The sequence below is a fragment of the Ailuropoda melanoleuca genome, chromosome 2 (genome assembly GCF_002007445.2).
Source record: "Ailuropoda melanoleuca isolate Jingjing chromosome 2, ASM200744v2, whole genome shotgun sequence".
Classification (NCBI taxonomy): domain Eukaryota; kingdom Metazoa; phylum Chordata; class Mammalia; order Carnivora; family Ursidae; genus Ailuropoda; species Ailuropoda melanoleuca.
The window spans coordinates 49762906-49786378 of record NC_048219.1 but is presented as its reverse complement, the minus strand read 5'-3'; the positions used below and the strand labels follow the sequence as shown (position 1 = coordinate 49786378).

The 23473-nt window shown below is 37.1% G+C and overlaps 1 protein-coding gene across 4 annotated transcripts in view; it reads right to left on the bottom strand.

Moving 5' to 3' along the window:
* Window positions 1–23473, bottom strand: part of MIGA1 (mitoguardin 1) — an 85370-nt gene that overhangs the window by 12095 nt on the left and 49802 nt on the right. For all 4 annotated transcript variants that reach the window (XR_004623277.1, XM_034653745.1, XM_034653744.1 and 1 more), the window contains exons 8-11: window positions 19590–19690; window positions 1951–2069; window positions 1622–1694; window positions 852–938 (exon numbers count right to left, since the gene is read on the bottom strand). Coding sequence is in view for 3 of the 4 variants with exons in the window: in XM_034653745.1 (XP_034509636.1) it covers window positions 852–938; window positions 1622–1694; window positions 1951–2069; window positions 19590–19690 (380 nt within the window). In the remaining variant the exon portion in view is untranslated. The remainder of the gene's footprint in view (window positions 1–851; window positions 939–1621; window positions 1695–1950; window positions 2070–19589; window positions 19691–23473) is intronic.

Below are 23473 nucleotides of genomic sequence, written 5' to 3'. Positions count from 1 at the left end.
GAGAGACAGCCAGCGAGAGAGGGAACACAAGCAGGGGGAGTGGGAGAGGAAGAAGCAGGCTCATAGCAGAGGAGCCTGATGTGGGGCTCGATCCTGTAACGCCGGGATCACGCCCTGAGCCGAAGGCAGACGCTTAACCGCTGTGCCACCCAGGCGCCCCGGTTCCTTACAGTCTTAATGAAGTTCTTGTGATGGCTCTGCCTCATTCAGTCCCATGAACAAGAGTAAGAGGCAACTCAATTTGTATTTCCAGATATCTGAGATCTACACTATTTCCTGGAACCTCCCTGAACATGATTTGAGGAAGGTAAGTGAAAATGTATTAGGGGCGCCTGGGTAGCGCAGTGATTAAGCGTCTGCCTTCGGCTCAGGGCGTGATCCCAGCGTTCTGGGTTCCAGCCCCACATCAGGCTCCTCCACTAGGAGCCTGCTTCTTCCTCTCCCACTCCCCCTGCTTGTGTTCCCTCTCTCGCTGGCTGTCTCTCTCTGTCAAAAAAAAAAAATCTTAAAAAAAAAAAAAAAAAGAAAGAAAATGTATTAGAAATAATAGTGGTGGCTGTAGTATTTAGATCTAATGATAAGCCCCACACGACACTCACAGACTTTACAGAAAACTGGAAACAATGTATGAGCAACAACAACTTGATCAAAATAGTGTAGACTTCATACATAGAAACTAAATCAACCCAAGTAGAAGTCAATGCTCTTTGGGTAATTTATTTTTAAAATGTGAACCTTTCCAACGATCTAGAAGAACTTTTTCTTCTGTTATAAATTCAATGTATTACAATGTAATGTATGGTAATCTTCAGTAATCAACAGTAAAAAACTTGCCAACAAAACAAGTTTACCTTTCGTGCTTTCACAATTAATGCTGATAAAATTTTCCTTCCACTCTCAGCAAGGAATATCCTGTTGGCTGTTTCTGAAAGTATTACCTGAAAAAATATCCAATGCCAAAGAAAAAAGAAACCTATAATTAATCTGAATGGACATTTGACTCCATAGCACATCTACACATAAATGACCATAATACAGTCAATGCATTGCACGTGGTACTATTTCCACAGGTAGACCACAGAGAAAAGTTGTACTAAGGTTTTAAAGATAGCTCTTGAAACCTATAATCATAAAAGATTAAAGGGAAATAAATACAATTTTAAATTCTATCAATTTAATATTAGAAAATCCAAAATAAATGTTACATAGTCCCCAAAATGTAGAAAAATTAAAGAGAATTTTTTGTTCAGTGATCTTATTTCATTTTAGGAAATCAGTGATTTTATAAGTGATTCAAATACAAAACAATCTAGAAAACATACTAATTGATAATAAGAGGATTTTTATTTTAAGCAGCCATTTGTACCCATCTCCAGCATCAGAACACCCTGTTTGACAGAGTGTGGTGGACCTGGGAAGCCGCGGCAGAGGACAAAGACAAATGAGGACAAATGAAAGGAAGTAGCAGGCAGGAAAAATTAACTTAGTAGATTTTATACCTGCCATTAAAAATAAGGATAATAAAGAGCAAAGAGCTGTCCTGTTTATACTTAGCTGGACTCTGTAGCATAGGGGTGGGGGTGAGTGGCTAGGTGAAGTCACTTAATGTTAAAAAAAATACCTGAAAAGCCTGTCGAATACAGTGAAGTTTGGCGAGAAAATCACTGTCTCCTAGGCACTCCAACATTTCAGTTCTATGTAATGAACAGGGAAGACAACTGTTAAACTGCATTCAAGATCAAGCCCACTATAAATCTAGACTCAAGGCTTAACGTCAGGACCTTAATATAAAACACATGTCTTTTCAATAATGACAAAAATGTAAAAAAAAATTTTTTGAGCCTAAAAGACATTTCCCCCATTCTCATAAACATCTTTAATAAATATTACACAAACATAGCAACAGCACCTTCATATTTTTCATAAACAAAAGCAAAACTGAAATGGTACCTAAGCACTCTTGAGTAAATTTTCCCTTCTTCAACTAAATGCATGGCTTCCTCATAGAAAGGGCAGTGGCAGAGAGACTCTAGACTGTAGGCATGCCGTCCTTCTCTGTGCTCCGCAAGCTAGGAATACAGTGCATTACAACAGATTACACTGAGAGAAGAAGAAAAACTATAAAAGATAGAAAACAGGATCTTGCTAACATCAAAACATACTCAATTTTATTAAACCCATAAAAATCATTCTATAAGATTTTACAGCTAGTGAGCTCTAAATTCACTTTATTTCAAGTTGTAAAAATGAGTATAACTTTATATCAAGCTTCTGAATTCAACAACTTAAATCCATAGGATACACAGAAAAGCAGTACCTTATAGTTCAATAAGAATAACTGAAGATGAAGCATTGGAAAAAAAAAAAGAGGAGAGGATTTTATCATCCAAAGAATGCTTGAAAATATTAGAACTCACAATTGTAAATGAAGTAAAACTTTCTACAAAAATACTGCCATCTCAGTTTGGCCAATTCTAAGGAATTTCTTCTCATAGCCAGCTCTGACTAACCTTTGTATAACTGAAAAACAGTCATGCACCTCTGGCTAGCATAACAGCTCTGCAGATGAAATTCCAGGCTTCGGACAATTCATTAAGCAGTAACAACTGCAAACACTATAGAGCAGCCAGCTAAGCAAGAAAGCTTTGGAGTGATTTTTATTTTTCAATACCAGGTGATCCATTTATATAGCACGTGGTAGGGGTTTTTGTCTTTTTGTTTTGTTGAGATCTTTTTAAAATTTTTAAGTAATTGCTACACTCGATTAGGGGCTTGAACTCAACCCCGAGATCAAGAGAAGCATGCTCTAGACTGAGCCACCCAGGTGCCCCTGGATTTTTTTTTTTTTAAGATTTTATTATTTATTTGAGAGAGAGCACGTGTGCGCACGCACACACATGCACACTAGCAAGCCTGTGATTCATCAGTCTTATATAACACCCACTGCCCATTACATCACATACCCTCCCCAATGTCCATCACCCAGTTACCCCATCCCTCCACCTCCCTCCCCTCCAGCAACCCTCAGTTTGTTTCCTAAGATAGAGTCTCTTATGGTTTGTCTCCCTCTCTGATTTTGTTTTGTTTCATTTTTTCCTCTCTTCCCCTGTGATCCTCTGCCCTGTTTTTAAATTCCACATATCAGTGAGATCATATGATAATTGTCTTTCTCTGATTGACTTATTTTGCTTAGCATAATACCCTCTAGCTCCATCCACGCCATTGCAAATGACAAGATTTCATTTTTTGATGGCTGCGTAATATTTCATTGTATATATATATACACCATGTCTTTTGTTTTTTAATACCTTTATTGAGATATAATTCACATACTATAAAATTCATCCTTTTAAGCGTACAATTCAGGTTTTTTTTTTTCAGCATGTTTACTGGGTTTTGCAATTAACACCACCTTTTAGTTCCAGAATATTTTTACCACCCCAACAGGAACCCCCTTACCTATCATCAGTCATCCCCATTTCCCCTTTTCTCTAGCCCCTGGGAGTTAATCTACCCTTAGTCTCTGGAGTCTCCTACTTTGGAAACTTCATGTTTACAAACAATATGTGGCCTTTTGTGTTTGGTTTCTTTCACTTAGCATAATGTTTTCAAGGTTCCCCTATGATGTAGCTAGTGTCAGTACTTCATTCTTTTTTATGGCCAAATTGTATAGATATACCACTTTCTTTTTTTATCTATTCCTCAATTGATAGACATTTACGTTGTTTCCACTTTTGGTTATCATGAATAAGGTTGCTTTGAACATTTGTGTAAAAGTTTTTAATGTTTTCAATTCTCTTGAGTATACACCTACAAGAGGAAGGAAGGGTCAGATGGTTACTCTATGTTTAACATTTTAATTTTTAAATTTTTAAATTTTTAAATTTTTGTTTTGAGGGTGGTGGCGGGGGAGAGAGAGAGAATCTTAAGCAGGGCATAGACCCCAATGTGGGGCTCAATCTCCCAACCCTGAGATCATGACCTGAGACAAAAATCAAGAGTTGATGCTTAACCAACTAAGCCACCCAAGCACCCCACTCTATGTTTAACTTTTTGAGGAACTGTCAAACTGTTTGGCAAAGAGACCACACCCTGTTCCACTCCCACTAGCGATGTACAATGATTTAGATTTTTTCACACCTTCACCAATAATTATTATTATTATATATTTTTAAAAGACTTTTTATTATTTGAGAGAGAGAGAGAGGGCGCTCACACAAGCAGGGGGAAGGGGCAAAGGGAGAAGCAGACTTCCTGCTGAGCAAGGAGCCTGATATGGCTCAATCTCACAACCTGAGAATATCACCTGAGCCAAAGGCAGACACTTAATGGACTGAGCCACCCAGGGGCCCATATTATTATTCATTTTTTATATTATAGCCACTCTAGTGGGTATGAAGTGGTTTAATCTCGCTAATGACAATGTTGAACATCTTTCATCTCCTCACTGGCCTCTATATATCTTCTTTGGAGAAATGTTTATTCAAATCCTTTGCCCATTTTTAAATTGGGTTATTTGTCCATTTGTTGTTGAGTTATAACGATTATCTATTCTGGATATGTGTCTTTATAAGACACATGATTTACAAATACTTCTCCCAATCTGCTGTTTTTTTCACTTTCTTATTGGTGTCTTTTTTTTTTAAGATTTTTATTTATTTATTTGACAGAGAGTGTGAGAGAGAGAACACAAGCAGGGGGAGTGGGAGTGGGAGTGAGAGAAGCAGGCTTCCTGCCTAGCAGGAAGCCCAATTCGGGGCTTGATACCAGCACCCTGGGATCATGACCTGAGCTGAAGGCAGACGCTTAACGACTAAGCCACCCAGGCGCCCCTATTGGTGTCCTTTGACCAACAAAAGTTTTTACTTTTGATAAATTCCAATTAATAATTTTCCCCTCTTTTCTGCCTTAACTTTTACTCCCTGCTTATGCAGAACATCAAGGTCAGCCAGAGGTGAGGGGTCAGGGACTTTTAGGGTCTTTCCTGGACATATGTGCAATCCTGCACATGCCTGTGGCCTTCTAGATTCCCAGAAATATGTTGGAACTTTTCAAAGCCCCCTGTTAATAAAATCTCATTGCCCAATTTTTCCTTTTAAGTTTTTTGGTCAACCTCTTATTAGCCCTCACTGGTATCACCACCTCAGGTAGCTATAATGTTAAACAATTGCCACTGATTGTTTTTTTTTTTTTTTNTATTTATTTATTTGACAGAGATAGAGACAGCCAGCGAGAGAGGGAACACAAGCAGGGGGAGTGGGAGAGGAAGAAGCAGGCTCATAGCGGAGGAGCCTGATGTGGGGCTCGAATCCCTTAACGCCGGGATCACGCCCTGAGCCGAAGGCAGACGCCTAACCGCTGTGCCACCCAGGCGCCCCCCACTGATCGTTTTTAACAAAGGCCATAGGGATAGGACTCTCCTATGGAGCATGCTCTAAGTCAGATCAAATAAAGGTTAAGTCCTGAGAAGGAACTTTGCAGGGAGCTGCCATATAGGTCAAAATAGAATTTTGTGAAACTCCAAAATCATTAAGTTTCTTTTAGTGGTTGCCAGGTCTGGTTTTTGCAGTTACCACAGTTGTGAGATTGTTGGTTTTCAAGAATATGGAAGAGAGGCAGATGGGAACAGATCAAATTAAAAATCCACAAAGTTCACTGTTCTTATGGGGGTTCAGCCATTTTTCTTGAAATGAAAAGCCCCTTGAGTTTCTGAAATAAGTCTTTCATTAATTTTCAGAGTTCTTAAAATTTTGATTTTGACAATTCTTGCCAGTGTTTTCATTGCTTTTCCAGAAAAGATTTCTGGAGATTGTTACTCTATTGTGCTAGAAGTATTTCTCTGTGCTGTAGTTTTGGCACTTCATATGCACCCAGTGCTGTGCTAAATGCATTAACTTGATAATCTGATTTAATCTTTAGAACAATTCATAAAGTAGGTACTGTTATTACCCACATTTTACAGATAAAGCAACAGAGATTCAGATTAGCAGGAACTTGCCCCACGTCCCACAACCAAATGGCAGAATTTAAACCCAGGCATTAATTCCAGAGCTTACACTCTTAAATATCAATTTACAACTCTCCTATCAGCCTTATCTGAAAACCCAAGGGGAAAGAAGTTTAAGCATCAGCAATATTTAAGATAGTATAAATATGGCTATTAGATCAGAGACAAAAAAAAAAGTAAACAGAAATGACAATACCTGATATTATACATTGTTTTAATATTTCCCTCCATACTTTAAGGAAAATATATTATGCTAAAGGCAATGTGCTTCTGGGGTTAAAAAAACTAATACATTATAAAATAACTTGGAAGTTCTTTAGATATTAAATAAAGTTTTGTACCACTATCAAAAACAAATAGGATTTATGTTCACCTGTCAGTAGAGAAAAATTCTGAGGAGGAAAATGGGGCTCCAATTAAACTTTCTATATAAAATAATTTATACTAATAAGAAATGAATAAATCCAACAATGACAGATTCCAGCGTCAAGTCCTGATTTATTGGTCTACCTTGCTTATTGCTGGTTTCACTGAAGTGATCATTTAAATAAGTCTCTCTCTTTTTTAAAGAATTATTTATGTATTTGAAAGAGAGAGAGTGCATGCATGTGCACGTGTGGGGGGGGGTAGAGGGAAAAAATCTTGAAGCAGACTCCCCACTGAGTGCAGAGCAGAACCAACACAAAGAGGGGGGTGCCTCAATCCCATTCCAAAACTCTTGAGCCTTCATTAGACGCCAGTGTGGAGCCCCCAGGATTTAGAAGGCTCTAACTACTAGATTAATGAAAAGACATACACCCTCTGCCCAACTTAATCCCCAGGAAATCAAGGACACCCAGAATTAACCCCCCAATTGGGGCACAGAGTCCTGCGATCCAGGACATACCCCTGAGGCCTAGGGGGTCCTCACAGCTTCAGCCCTAGCCCCAAGTCCACACCTGAGTTTTATTGTTGTCTTAAGACAATAAGTTCTGGGTAATTATTATACAGTAACAGATACTAATATAATAGTGGTAACAATACAACAGCAAAAGAAAGACACACAAATTTCCCCAAACTGGAAAACAAATGGAAGTGTGTGGAAAGATAAAAATGATGAGGAACCCATAGTCCAGAATATATTTAACAGGGGATATAGTCAAGGGAGAGACATTTTCTAAGCAGAGCCTCAAAGAGCACCAGGCTTGGAGTAGGCAGGTATGTGACAGGAGTGAAGAAGAGGAATTAAAAACGGGAGGTTAAATGAAAGTCTGTGTCCAAACAACTACAGTAGTCCCACATGTCATTCTAATTCCTGCTCTTTCCCTTTCTTCCCTGAACAGGAAGATAGCCTGTAGAAAAACAAATTTTCAACCAGGTAACATTTCCCTTTAAAAATTATCTGGGGGTGCCTGGGTGGCTCAGTAAGTTAAATGACAGACTCTTGATTTCAGCTCAGGTCATGATCGTGAGTGGTAGGATCAAGCTCCACGTTGGACTTTGCGCTGGATGTGGAGCCTGCTTGGAATTCTCACCCCCTCCCCCCACCACGTTGTGCTCTTTCTCTCAAAAAAGAAAAAAATTATCTGGTCTGCCTGGGGAGACAAAGGCTGCTAGGGTGCCTTTTTCATTCTGTATGGAGGTACGCCTTGCCCATTTCCAGACCATTATCCTAAAGAAAAGCATACCAATCCACAGACCTCAAAGAAGTAAACAAAGTCCAGTTAGTCTTCCTGTTCATGGGAAAAACAAACATTATAACACATTGCAAACCCACACAATCTATCTAAGAATATCAATCCAGTCACCAATTAAGCTTTCAAATTTGAGAAGAAAACCACCAGTACAAGAATGAAAGCCCAAGACAGACAAAATTGACCCCAGAGGAAGGAAGACAATTCAGGAAACAGAAATATTAAATGGCAGATACAGCTCTCCCTTCTCAGATTATTATTATTCTAAATATTTATCCTTATCATTTTGCATATTATAATTAATATATTATTTTGGATTGCTATCAACAAGTCCTATCAAGTCAGAGAGGTGGGTATTAAAAAGCAAATTTTCAAGGAGCACCTGGGTGGCTCAATCGGTTGAGTGCCAGACTCTTGGTTTCCATTATGGTCATGATCTCAGGGTCATGGGATCAAGCCCCACATCTGGCTCTAAGCTCAGGGAGTCTCCTTGAGATTCTCTCCCTTCCTCTGCCCTTCCCCTACCCCATGCTCTGGCACTTGTTCTCTCTCTCAAATAAATTTTGTAAAAAAACAAAGAATTTTAAATTTTTTTTAAATTAAAAAAAATTAAAAATTTTCAAGCTTCCATTTAGCATATAGCTAAAGCTTCCATTTAGTGTATAAGTAGAGGTATCTGGATTATAAGAAATGAAATTTTCTCTCTCTTTTGTTTTTTCAGAGGAAGAGAGAATCTCAAGCAGACTTCATGCCAAGTGTAGAGGCCAATGGGGGCCCAACCTCATGACCCTGAGATCATGACCTGAGCCTAAATCAAGAGTCCAACACTTAGGTCTTGGTGGCTGGGTGGCTCAGTTGGTTAAGCATCTGCCTTCAGCTCAGGTCATGATCTCGGGGTCCTGGGATTGACCCCAAGTCAGGCTCCTTGCTCAGTGGGGAGTCTGCTTCTTCCTCTCCTTCTGCCCCTCCTCTACCTTGTGCATGTGCATGCTCTCTAACAAGTAACTAAAATCTTAAAAAAAAAAAAGTCTGACTTAACAAACTGAGACACCCAGGTGCCCCTAAAATTTTCTCTTTAAAGAGCACCCTGTAATTTATATATTAAACACACACACATGCTGCAGAGTGTTAATTCTAAGAAAAATTGAATCCACAGCTAAAAATTACTCTTTGCAGTATTAGTTTCTACCTATTAAATGACAATCTCTTTAACAGATGGGAGAGCTAGGAGCACTCAGTGCAGCAGTATCCTAACATTAAAAAGACCTTCAGAACTTCAAAACATTACTCTAAGTGAAAGAACATCAACCCAAAAGGTCACATATTGTACAATTCTATTTATATAAAATGTCCAGAATAGGCAAATCCACAGAGAGAGAGGTAGATCAGTGCTTGTCAAGGGCTGGGGGTAGGAGAGAACAGAACGTGATTACTAATACGTGGGGGTTTCTTTTTGGGGTGATAAAAATGTTCTGGAAGTAGTACGTGTTACTGGTAGCACAACTCTGTGAATACACTAAAATCCACTCAAGTGTATACTTTTAAAAAATGAATTTTATAGCATGTGAGCAATTTCTCAGTAAAGCTATTACTTAAAAAAAGACTTTTCAGAGAAAAAAGGCTGCAGTTCCAAACCAATGTTTGGCAAAGCTTATATAGGAAAATCTTGTTAATCACTTTCACAAATGACTGACCTAACTTAGAAAAAAGCCTATGCCAGGATTTCTTTACTCTAAATAAGCAAGAAATCTTTCTGGTAATTGAGTAAATCTTTCGAATGTTCACAAACTGTTTAACTTCCCAAGGAGTTCAGATCTTATTTTCTTAATAACTTTCTTCATTAAAATAGTTTTCCCTAATTTAAGTATCTGGCATATAATAAATGCAATTAAAAATAATGTAACAAACATTTCTTAGAAAAGAACTTATTTTGGAACAGTCACATTCCAAGATCATACATTTATACCCTAGAAGCATTCCTAAGATGTTTCTCAAATATTGAGCCCTTCTTGTGGCTTTCATGTATTTTCTTTTCCATAAGGATTCTTTTTATCAAACCCCTGTAACTTAAACAACAGAGTAGTATAATGAACACTTGGCAAAATATTTTTTAAAGTTGCATATTAAAAAGAAACCACAGCAATTAGGTACATCATTCCTCACAGCAGAAAAATGCAAAGTGAGTAGCAATTCTCCTTATAAATCATCTAGGACATAAGTATCTACAGAACAGAAAGATAAAAAGTATTTGACAAAATAGAACATCCTTTTATGTTAAAAACTCTCAGTAAATTTGGTATAGAAAAAATGTACCTTAACGCAATAAAGGCCATATATGACAAGCCATAGTTAGTATCATACTCAACAATGAAAAGAGAATTCATGACCCTGAAATCAAGAGTCATATGCTCTACTGGCCAAGCCAGCCAGGCGCCCCAGACAAAATAGACTTTAAAGGAATTATTTATTTATTTTAGAGAGAGATTGAGAGAGAGAGAGCATGAACAGAAGGGGCAGAGGGAAAGGAAGAGAGAATGTTAGGCAGACTCTGTGCTGAGCATGGAGGCCGGCAGGAGGCTTCAACCTCATGACCCTGAGATCAAGACCTGAGGTGAAACCAAGAGCCAGATGCTTAACTGATTGTGCCACCTAGACGCCCTGACAAAATAGACTTCAAAACAAACACTGTTAGAAGAGAAAAAGAAGGACACTATATAATCATAAAGAGAACAATTCAAAAAGAAGATAAAACAATAAACTTTTATGCACCCAGCATGGGAGCATCCAGATACAGAAAGCAGCTAATAAAAAACATAAATGAAATGATCAATAGTAATACAATAATAGTAGGGACTTTAACGCCCCACTTACATCAATGGATAGATCATCCAAAAAGAAAACAGGAAACAGTGGTTTTCAATGACACATTGGAAAAGATGGATCTAACAGATATAGTCAGAACATTCCACCCTGAAACAGCAGAATATATATTCTTTTTCAAGTACACATGAACATTCTCCAGAATAGATCACATAATTACGTCACAAAATAAGCATCAACAGATTAAAAAAATCAAAGTCATAACATACATCTTTTCCAACCACAGTGTTTTGAAACTAGAAATCAACAATAAGAAAAAAATCTAGAAAAAAAAAGAAAGAAAAAAAATCTAGAAATAACACAAATACATACAGAGGTTAAGTAACATGCTACTAAACAATGAATGGGACAACTGAGAAATCAAAGATGAAATCAAAAAATACATGGAGACAAATGAAAATGAAAACAAAATGGTCCAAAATCTTTGGGATGAAACAAAAGCTGCTGTAAGAGGGAAATTTATAGCAATATAGGCCTAACTCAAGAAGCAAGAAAAATCTCAAATAAACAACCTAACCTTACACCTAACAGAGCTAGGAAAAGAAGAACAAAGAAAACACAACACCTTCCTTCCTCGAAGGAAGGAAATAATAAAGATTAGAATAAAAGTAAATGAAATAGAAACTAAAAAAAACAAAACAAAACAAAAACACAACAGAACAGATTAATGAAACAAGAAGCTGGCTCTTTTAAAAGATAACAAAATGGATAAACCTTTAGCCAGACCCATTAAAAAAAAAACACTCAAATAAACAAAATCAGAAATGAAAGAGGAGAAATGACAACCAACACCACAGAAATACAAAGCATTTCAAGAGAATATTATGAAAAATTATATGCCAACAAATTGGACAACCTATAAGATATGGATAAATTCCTAAAAACATCTAACCTTCTGAAACTGAATCAAGAAGAAACAGAAAATTTGAACAGACCAATTACCAGCAATGAAACTGAATCACTAATCAAAAAACTCCCAACTAACAAATGTTTAGGACCAGATGGCTTCAGGTGAATTCTATCAAACATTTAAAGAGGTACTACCTATTCTTCTCAAACTATTCCAAAAAATAGAAGAGGAAGGAAAACTTCCAAATTCATTTTATGAGACTCACATTACCCTGATACCAAAACCAGATAGTCTCTACAAAAAAGAGAACTACAGGTCAATATCTGTAATGAACATAGATGCAAAAATCCCCAACAATATTTTTATTAGCAAACTGAATCTAACAATACCTTTAAAAAATCATTCACCATGATCAAGTGGGGTGTATTCCCAGGATGCAAGGGCGGTCCAATAGTCACAAGTCAATCAACGTGATACATTACATCAAAAAGAGAAAGGATAAAAATCATATGATCATTTCAATAGATACAGAAAAACTTTTGACAAAGTAGAATATGCATTCATGATAAAAACCCTCAACAAAGTAGTTTAGAGGGAACATATTTCAACATAATAAAGACCATATATGAAAATACAATAGGTAACATCATATTCAATGCTGAAAAACTGAGAGCTTTACTAAGGTCAAAAACAGGACAAAGAGGGGCACCTGGGTGGCTCAGTTGGTTAAATGACTGCCTTCGGCTTGGGTCATGATCCTTGGGCCCTGGGACTGAGCCCCTGCATTGGGCTCCCTGCTCTGTGGGAGCCTACTTCTCCCTCTCCCTCTGCCTGCCGATCCCCCTGCTTTTGCTCACTCTCTTCTCTGTCAAATAAATAAAATCTTAAAAAAAAAAAAAAAAAAAGAACAAGACAAGGATGTCCACTTTCACCACCTTTATTCAACATACGAATTCAAGTCCCAGCCATAGCAAACAGACAAGAAAAAGAAGTAAAAGGCATCCAGGTTGGTAAGGAAGAAGCAAAACTGTCACTATTTGCAGATGACATGAATATATATATACACACGCACACACACACACACATATATATATTTATATGACTGCACCAAAAAACTAGAACAGATAAATGAATTCAGTAGGTCACAGGATACAAATATACAGAAACCTGTTGCATTTCTATACACTAATTATGAAGTAGCAGAAAGAGAAATGAACAAAACAGTCCTATTTACGATTGCACCAAAAGGAGTAAAATACCTAGGGATAAACTTAACCAAAGAGGTGAAGGCCCTGTGCTCTGAAAACTATAGAACACTGATGAAAGAAACTGAGTATGACAAAAATAGAAAGATTTTCCATGCTCGTGGATTGGAAGAACAAATAATGTTAAAATGTCCATACTACATAGAGCAATCTACAAATTTAATGCAATCCCTATCAAAACACTAACAGCATTTTTCACAAAACTAGAACAATCCTAAAATTTGTATGGAACCATGAAAGATCTTGAATAGCCAAGGCAATCTCGGAAAAGAAAAACAAAATGGAAGTATCACAGTCTCAGATTTCAAAATTTACTACAAAGCTATAGTAATCAAAACAGTATGGTACTGGCACAAAAACAGACACACAGATCAGTGGAACAGAATAGACCAGAAATAAACCCATGATTATATGGTCAATTAATCTACAACAAAGGAGGCAAGAATATGCAATGGGAAAAAGAGAGTCTCTTCAACAAACCGTGTTGGCAAAACTGGACAGCTACATGCAAAAGAATGAAACTGGACCACTTTCTTATACCATACATAAAAATAAACTCAAGGGGTGCCTGGGTGGCTTAGTTGGTTAAGCGTCTGGCTTTTGACTTTAGCTCAGGTCATGATCTCAGGGTTGTGAGATCGAGCCCCACTTTTGGGCTCCATGCTAGGCATGGAATCTGCTTAGAATTGTCTCTCTCCCTCAGCACCTTTCACCCTGCTCGTGTGTGCTCTCTCTCAAGAAAACAAAAACAAAAACAAAAACAAAACAATCTCAAGATAGATTAAGGACCTAAATGGGAGACCTGAAACCATAAAAATCCTAGAAGAGAGCACAAGAAGTAATTTCTTTGACATAAGCCACAGCAACATTTTTCTAGATAATGTCTTCTGAGGTAAGGAAAACAAAAGCAAAAACAAATTATTGGGACTACATCAAAATAAAAAGCTTCTTCACTGTGAAGGAAATAATCAACAAAATTAAAAGATAACCTACTGAATGGGAGAAGATACTTGCAAATGACATATCCAGTAAAGGGTTAGTATCCAAAATATATAAGGAATTAATGCAATTCAACACCAAAAAACAAATGATCCAAAAAAAAAAAAAAATGAGAAGACATGAACAGACATTTCTCCAAAGAAGACAACCAAATGGCCAACACACATGAAAAGAGGCTCAACATCACTCATCATCAGGACATACAAATCAAAACCACAATGAGACATCACCTCACACCTGTCAGAATGGCTGAAATCAAAAACAAGAAACAACAAGTATTGGCAAGGATGTGGGAAAAAGGAACCCTTGTGCTCTGCTGGTGAGAATGTGAACTGATGCAGCTACTGTGGAAAACAATGTGGAGGTTCCTCAAAAAATTAAAAATAGAACTACCTTATGATCCAGTAAGTCCACTATTGGGTATTTACCCAAAGAATATGAAAACACTAATTTGAAAAGATATATGCACCCTTATACTTAATGAAGCATTATTTATAATAGCCAAATTGTGGAAGCAGCCCAAGTGTCCCTCAATGGATAAATGGATTAAGAAAATGTAGTGTAGGGGCGCCTGGGTGGCACAGCGGTTAAAGCGTCTGCCTTCGGCTCAGGGCGTGATCCCAGCGTTGTGGGCGAGCCCCACATCAGGCTCCTCNTCAGCTATGAGTCTGCTTCTTCCTCTCCCACTCCCCCTGCTTGTGTTCCCTCTCTCGCTGGCTGTCTCTATCTCTGTCGAATAAATAAATAAAATCTTTAAAAAAAAAAAAAAAAGAAAGAAAATGTAGTGTAAAGAAAATATTATATACACACATACACACACACACAAACGCACACACACAATGGAATATTATTTAGCCATAAAAAAGAATGAAATCTTGCCATTTGCGACAACATGGATAGATCTACAGGGTATATTGCTAAATGAAATATGTCAGAGAAGATAAATACCACATGATTTCACTCATATGAGAATTTGGAAATAAAACAAAGGAAAAAAAGATGAAATTAAAAACAAACTCTAAACTATAGAGAACAAACTGATGGTTACCAGAGGGGAGGTGGGTGGGGCGAGGGGTGAAGTAAGTGAAGGGGATTAAGAGTACACTTATCGGGGCGCCTGGGTGGCACAGCGGTTAAGCATCTGCCTTCGGCTCAGGGCGTGATCCCGGCATTATGGGATCGAGCCCCACATCAGGCTCCTCTGCTGTGAGCCTGCTTCTTCCTCTCCCACTCCCCCTGCTTGTGTTCCCTCTCTCGCGGGCTGTCTCTATCGCNCTGTCAAATAAATAAATAAAATCTTTAAAAAAAAAAAAAAAAAAAAGAGTACACTTATCATGATGAGCACGAAGTAACATGGAGAACTGTTGAATCACTATATTGTATGCCTGAAACGAACAGAACGAGAGAAAGAGAAGAGAGAAGGCGAAATTAAGAAAACAACCCTATTATAATAGTAATAAAAAGAATAAAATACTTAGGAATAAATTTTACCAAGGAGGGGGGCCTGGGTGGCTCAGTCAGCATCTGCCTTCAGCTCAGGTCATGATCCCAGGGTTCTGGGATCCAGCCCCTCATCGGGCTCCTTGCTCAGTAGGGAGCCTTCTTCTCCCTCTCCCTCTGCTGCTCCCCCTGCTTGTGCTCGCTTGCTCTATCAAATAAATAAATAAAATCTTTAAAAAAAACTTTAACCAAGGTGGTGAAAATCTGTACATTGAAAACTTTTAAGACTTTGATGAAGAAACTGAAGTGGCTAAATAAGTGAAAAGATACTTCATGTTCATGGATCAAAAGATTTAATATTGTTAAAATCCCTAAAGCCATTTTAGATTCAAAATTCCAGTGGCATTCTTCACAGAAATAGAAAAAACAATCCTAAAATTTGTGTGGAACCACATGACATCCCAAAGAGCCAAAGTGATCCTGAGAAAGAACAATACTGGAGGCATCACACTTCCCAGTTTCAAACTATACTACAAAGCTATAGTAATTACACAGTATGGTACTGGTATAAAAACAGGCACATAGACCAATGTAACAGAATCAAGAGCCTAGAAATAAACCCTTGCATATAAGGCCAACCTATATTTCACAAGAGAGCCAAGAATACTCAATGAGGAAATGACAGTCTCTTCAATAAACAGTTATGGGAAAATTGGATAATCACATGCAGAAGAATGAATTGAACATCCATCTTACACCACTCAGAAAATTGGCTCAAAATAGACTAAAGACTTAAACGTGAGGGATGCCTGGGTGGCTCAACTGGTTAAGCGTCCAACTCTTGATCTCAGCTCAGGTCTTGATGTCAGGGTTGTGAATTCAAGCCTTGCATTGGGCCCCACACTGGGCACAGAGACTACTTAAAAAAAAAAGACTTAAACATAAGACCTGAAACCATGTATCTGCTAAAAGATAACATAGGGAAAAAGCTCTTTGACACTGGCCTTGAAAACGATATTTTGGATATAACACCAAAATCACAAGTAATGAAGGCAAAAGTAAATAAGCGGGACTTACATCAAACTGAAAACCTTATGTAGAGCAAAAGAAACAATCAACAAAATGAAAAGGTAATTTACTGAATGGGAGAAAATATCTGTAAACTATCTATTTGATAAGGAGTTAATATCCAAAATATATAAGGAGCCCATAGAACTCAATAGCAGAAAAAATCCAATTAAAAAATGGACCGATGACTTGAATTGACATTTTTCCAAATAAGACACATAGCCAATAGGCACATGAAAAGGTGCTCAAAATCATTAATAATTAGGGAAATACAAATCAAAACCACAGTGAGATATCACCTCACATCTGTTAGAATGGGCTATTATCAAAAACACAAGAGATAACAAATATTGGCAAGGACAAGGATAATAGGGATACCGGGTACACTGTTGGTGGGAATGTAAATTGGTACAGCTACTATGGAAAACAATACAGAAGTTCCTCAAGAATTAAAACAGAACTACCATATCATCCAACCAATCCCATTTGTGGGTATATATCCAAAGGAAATGAAATCACTATTTTGAGATATCTGCACTGCCATGTTCACTGCAGCATTATTCACAATAGCCAATAATATATGGAAAAAACCTAAATGTCCTGTTAACAGATAAACAGATAAAGAAGATACAGAGCGTGTAGAGGTGTGTGTGTGTGTAAAGTATATTATTCGTCCGTGATAAAGAAGGAAATCCTGCCATTTGCGACAATATGGATGGACTGCGAAGGCATTATGCTAAGTGAAATAAGTCAGAGAAACACAAATACTGTATTCTATCACTCACACGTGGAATCTTTTTGAAAAAGCTAAACCCATAGAAACAGAGAGCAGAATGGTGGTTGCCAGAGGCTGAGTGAGGGAAATGGGGAGATGTTGGTCAAAGGGTACAAACTTCCAGTGAGAAGACTAAGAAATCTTGGGGATCTACTGCACAGCATGGCAACTACAGTTAACAATACTGTATTATATACTTGAAAGTTGCTAAGAGAGTAAATATGAAACATTCTCAACCCCCCCCCAATATACACATAATCCTGTGAGGTGATGGACATATTAATTAATCTTACTATGGTAATTATTTCACAATATGTATGTATCAAATCACCACATTGTACACCTTAAATTTATACATTATATATCAATTATATCTCACAGAAGCTGGAAGAAAATTTTAAAAAAAGAACAGAAAGATAAAGCTGTCTGTATCAAATAGTAAAAGGGAAGCGAAGTAGATGTGTTTTATCTATTCCAAACTTACAAATACAAAAATATAAGGAAAATGTAAATAATTCAGGAGATGCTAACGTAAGCAATAACTAAAATTTACATATACATATAAAAAAAATCTTGAGAAGATTAAAGATTATGATCAGTACATCTTTAAAAAAGGCAGAGGAGTGCCTGGGTGGCTCAGCTGGTTGAGCATCAGACTCTTGATTTTGGCTTGGGTCATGATCTCGTGGTTGTGCAATTGAGCACCACATCGGGCTCTGCACTCAGCATGGAGTCAGCTTCGGATTTTCTCTCTCCCCTGCCCCTCCTCCTACTCATTCTCTCTCATGCACTCAAATAAATTTTTAAAAATCTTTAAAAAATAATAAAATTAGGGGTGTCTAGGTGGCTCAGTTGGTTAAGCATCTGCCTTCAGCTCAGGTCATGATCCCAGGGGCCTGGGATTGAGCCCCACATCGGGCTCCCTGCTTAGCGGGGAAGCCTGCTTCTCTCCCTCCCTCTGCTTACCGCTCCCCCTGCTTGTACTCTCTCTCTGTCAAATAAATATCTTTAAAAATAAGAATAACATGGGGCGCCTGGGTGGCACAGCGGTTAAGCGTCTGCCTTGAGCTCAGGGCGTGATTCCGGCGTTATGGGATCGAGCCCCACGTCAGGCTCCTTAGCTATGAGCCTGCTTCTTCCTCCCACTCTCCCTGCTTGTGTTCCCTCTCTCGCTGGCTGTCTCTATCTCTGTCTAATAAATAAATAAAAAATCTTTAAAAAAAAAAAAAATAAAAATAAATAAAAATAAGAATAACAATAAAATTAAAATTAAAAAGTCAGAATCAAGGCTGAGGGTACAAGGTATTGGAATATTAAAGCTTTCTACACTACAGAATGAATTACAGATGTGTGATACGATTTATATGAAAAAAGACAGCATTAATATCCAAAATCTACCATAAAAATAAAGTTATTCTAAGATAAAACTGAGCATATGTGATTTTTAAAGTTGTTTTAAGTAGAAAAAACTATAAAAGATGAGAACTGTGCAAGCACTCTCTTTCGATAAAAAATTTAAATCTCAGTAGAAATCAACCTATAAATTTATAATTCATTGATCACCATTGTTTACACATTGGTGTATTTATATCTAGACTTTTTTCTCTGCCTAAATACTTATATACTACATACATGTTTTTCTGTTTTTTCTAATTATAAAATTACAATCATACTCTCTATATAAAGCTTTACCTACTACTTTTTTCATTTAACGAATGTTCCCATGTCATTAAAAACAAACGGAAACATGTTTTTGGCACTACAATATTTCAAATTATGTATGCACCATAATTTGGCATTAGACTATTTCCAGTTTTTCATTATTGTTAAAATGCCATAGTGATTATTTTCATATATATATAAATCTTTGAATCTGATCACCTTCTGGAAAGAAACACCTAGGGGTGCCTGAGTGGCACAGTTGAGTGACTGACTCTTGGTTTCGGCTCAGATCCTGATCTCAGGATCATGAGATAGAGCTCCAAGTGGGGCTCTGCACTCAGCATGGAGTCCGCTTGAGTTTCTCTCTCCCTCTCCCTCTGCCCCTCTCCACTGCATGCTCTCTCTAATAAATAAATAAAAATCTTTAAAAAATATATCTACAAGTATGATTTCTAAGCTAAAGAATCTAAACATTTTTTTTTAAGATTTTATTTATTTATTTGACAGAGAGAGAGAGTATAAGCAGGGGGAGGAGCAGAGGGAGAGGGAGAAGCAGACGCTCCGCTAAGCAGGGAGCCTGATGCAGGGCTCGATCCCAGGACCCTGGGGTCATGACTGGAGCCGAAGGCTTATGTTTAACCGACTGAGCCACCCATGCACCCCGGAATCTAAACATTTTTAAGAGTCCTGATATAAGATATTACTTTCCATTACGATACTTACATGCCTCACCCATAATCCACAGTATATGACAGCGTACCTCTAAAGTATGTGTTTACATGTTCACCTCTCTAAAAAGACTATAAGCTCCTGTGCAAACTCATATTCATGTTACAGTCATCTTTGTAACCTGGTATCTACCACATAGTAAATACTACATAAATGGCAACTGAATTACAGCACAGTGGCAAAACTATACTCTCTGGGTGAAAAAGAATGAGAAATTCTCACTGGGAACATACTGTCCTACCTCTGCTGCTGAAGCAAAGGAATCAGTTGATGCAACGCTCAAGGAGTCTCGCAGGCCAAATTCATCCATATTCCCCTTCATGGTGGTATCTGTATCTTTATCTTAAAAGTAAAAGAAGAAAAGTTAAGAAACTGATATTCCAGGGCACCTGGGTGGCGCAGTTGTTAAGCGTCTGCCTTCGGCTCAGTGCATGATCCCGGCAATATGGGATCGAGCCCCACATCAGGCTCTTCCGCTATGAGCCTGCTTCTTCCTCTCCCACTCCCCCGGCTTGTGTTCCCCCTCTCGCTGGCTGTCTCTATCTCTGTCAAATAAATAAATAAAATCTTAAAAAAAAAAAAATGCTGTTGCTTGCTTGCTCTTTCCTCTTTCTTTCTTTCTTTCTTTCTTTCTTTCTTTCTTTCTTTCTTTCTTTCTTTCTTTCTTTCATCTTGATTTAGACTGGAACCTAAAAGAAAAACAATAAATACAAACCAATGGGGTATAACCTGATAAGATTCTCAAAGTGTATTCATTGTTTAGCTAATTCTGAAATATTGCCAAGCAGAAGAGAAAGTACTATAAAGCAGACTTTTTACTTTAAAAAGGGATTAAACTTAATATCAGATTTAAAAAGTTTTTGGATATGTAATAATTTAACTGGTATATAACTAGAGTTGGATTATCTGCCATACATTGTAAAATCAGCATAAACCAGAGCAGTCTGAAACACCAAATTAGCTGCAAGTGACCTTACCCAAATTGTGAAAATGAGTAGGTTCATTCAAATTAAATGAATTGTTAACGTAAAATGTTGTCTGGCCAGTCACTTGTGATAAACTGATCAATTAAAACAATTTAGGAAGAAAGTATCTCTAGGGGCGCCTGGGTGGTTCCATTGGTTAAGTGGCTGACTCCTGGTTTTGGCTCAGGTCATGATCCCAGGTCCTAGGATCAAGACTCAAGTCGGGCTCCAAGCTCACCCGGATGATAGATAGATATGTTCTTCAGTCCTTAAGGCCTACTTTGAAACACTGAAAGGCCAAAAACAATCAGAGCTAGGTCCCTGATGTTTACTCTGGCTATGTGAGGGTCAAATATAACCGTCCCAATGATTATAAGGGCTGAAAGGGTTTAAATACTTTGGCAAATGGTTTTATCTGGCCATGCCAAGACAGTCTACCTATTAACACATGCAGCATTCTGAATGTGGTATCAATATCTTCACATACTATCATCAGAAATCTGTTAACATTAGATTTTCAAATAAATACTGAACTTGCTTACAGATGTGTCTACATTGTAGCAAACAACTGATATTCTTTAAAATTTATCACAACTATGAAAAAGCAAAGAACAAAATATATACTAATTTTTCTTACTGATCCTCGATCTGCTAAATTTGTCAGATACTTTATCTTCTTTAAGAAGGAACTAGAAATCTCTTTGGCTTTCATTCATCCAAATTTCTATTCCATCATTTTTCACAAAATAGAAGTTCATTACCTTTACCAGAAATTTTCCAAGTTCTATTTAAAACCATCAAGTACCAGAAAACATGGACATTTGTGATTCTATACAGGAAATGTAGAGTTTTTTCTTAAATGCAAACCATTAATTTAGTTTAAACTCAAGTTTTGCAATGAATTTATATTCCAAACTGTAAGCCAAGCAGAAAAGCAAATAAGACATAACTGGTTCATTCCTATTCCTATTCCATACGCATATTTTTTTCTCCTACTTTATATTTTGGGAGCCCACATTTGACAACTTAACCATTTGTCTTCCAAGTTTAAATTATAATTGTTTCCAGATGAAGGTTACATCAACCCTTTTAAAGTACCTAACTTCACAGCTTAAAAGCCTTCTACTACTAAATGACTATTAATAGAACTAATAAGAAGTTAAATTATTCTACTTTCAAAAATATACGTTCTTTTAGAAATTTAAATTTTTCATTGAACTTGGGAACTAAACAACATAATTGGTTTTATGCTTATGAACAGCCATCAGATTGGTATTTTTAGACATTCAATAATCCAGAAAAACTCCCATTATTTTCTTTTCAGTGCACATGTGATTTTAAAAAATGCACAAACTTTGAGAGATAAATCATTTATAAAATTGAACTGGCATTTACAACTTTCAAACCTTTATCTTCTTATTTTTCCATTGTTAGTATTAATTGTGGAAAACGAAATCTCAGTACAATTTTCATTATGCCAAACCACTTTTAAAGCAGGATTAAATTACGAGTCAATTAAGTTAAATCTTGGTTCCATATGACTTCAGCTATTTTCACTTTACCTTTCAGACATTACCCATGAGCTGATAAAAGTCTGTTTTACTTCACTCAACAGTAACTAACTAGTACTTTGCTAAAAACAAAACAAAACAAAACAAAAAACTAACAAAGAAAAATGGCTCAGAGGAACTGGAAAGATTTATTCTTCAAATTTAATTTCATAAACCACAGACCATACCTCTCATTTCAGTAACTGTTATGATTCCTAGAATGGCAGCTTAAATTATGAAGAGAAATGATTCACCTGTTTTTGTAGATAAGCCAATAAGTATAAAGAAAGAATACTGAGTAATATCTCAAGCTACCTGCTTTCATGAATCAAATTAAAATTTAAAATACTCTTTCTAAAAAGTAAAAATTCTTGATTGTGGTACTGAAAGACAAAGACAGCTTAGAAAACTGGAAACTAATGGCTTCACATTAGTCAATATTTTCAGAAACATCTTACCAAATTTTTCTTAGCCGAAAAAAATGCAAAAAACACATTATCATTACACACCCAACAGAATACCATAAATTGGAAAAAATGGCAATTTTTTTTTGTTAAAGATGTATAGCAATGGAAATTCACAAACCCCTGGAAGAAATTCAATTGGTAGAACCACTCTGGAGAGCTTGGCAGTATCTCTGAAAGTTCAAGATTGCATTCTCTGTGATTAGCATTCTATCCTTAGGTGTTTTTTTTACAGAAATGCATGGCTATATACGTAAAAGAATGTTGGTAACAACACTGCTTATAACAACTCCAAACTAGAAAAAAACCCACAATTGTCCATCTACCATAGAATACACAAACTGGGGTATATTCAAACAAGGAAATACAACAATAAAAGTGAATAAAAATGAATTCCTGCTATATGCAAGAATAAGGATGAATCTCACATGTTGAGTGAAGAATTATATGTATGATTTCATTCACATAAAGTTCAAAACAAGCAAAATTAAACTATAGTGATCAGGACTACATTTAGTTGGTCAAACTGTTGGAAAAGCCAGGAGGTAATTAGCGTGAGCATCAGGACAGTGGTTAGTTTTAGGTGTGTGGGGGAGGGGTGATGATTGGGACCAGGTACAAGGGGACCTTCTAGGGAGTTGTCAATGTTTTATTTTTTTATTTTTATTTTTTTTAAAGATTGTGCTCTTTCTCTCATGCTCTGTCAAATAAATAAATAAATAAAATCTTTAAGAGTAAAGATTTTATTTATTTATTTGACAGAGCACAAGCAGGCGGAGCAGCAGAGGAAGACAGAGAAGCAGACTCCACACTGAGCAGGGAGCCCGGCATAGGACTCAATCCCAGGACCCTGGGATCATCACCTGGGCAGAAGGCAAACGTTTAACCGACTGAGCCACACAGATGCCCATAAAGATTTTTTAAATTAGCCTCTATACCCAATGTGGGGCTCAAACTCACAAATCTGAGATCAAGAGTCGCATGTTCCACCAACCAAGCCAGCCAGGTGCCCTGGCAATGTTTTATTTTTTAAAGTATTTTTTCAAAGATTTTATTTATTTATATGAAAGAGAGAGAGCATGAACAGGGGGAGGGGCAAAGGAAGAAGAAGAACGGCGAGCCCGATGCAGGCCTCAATCCCAGGAC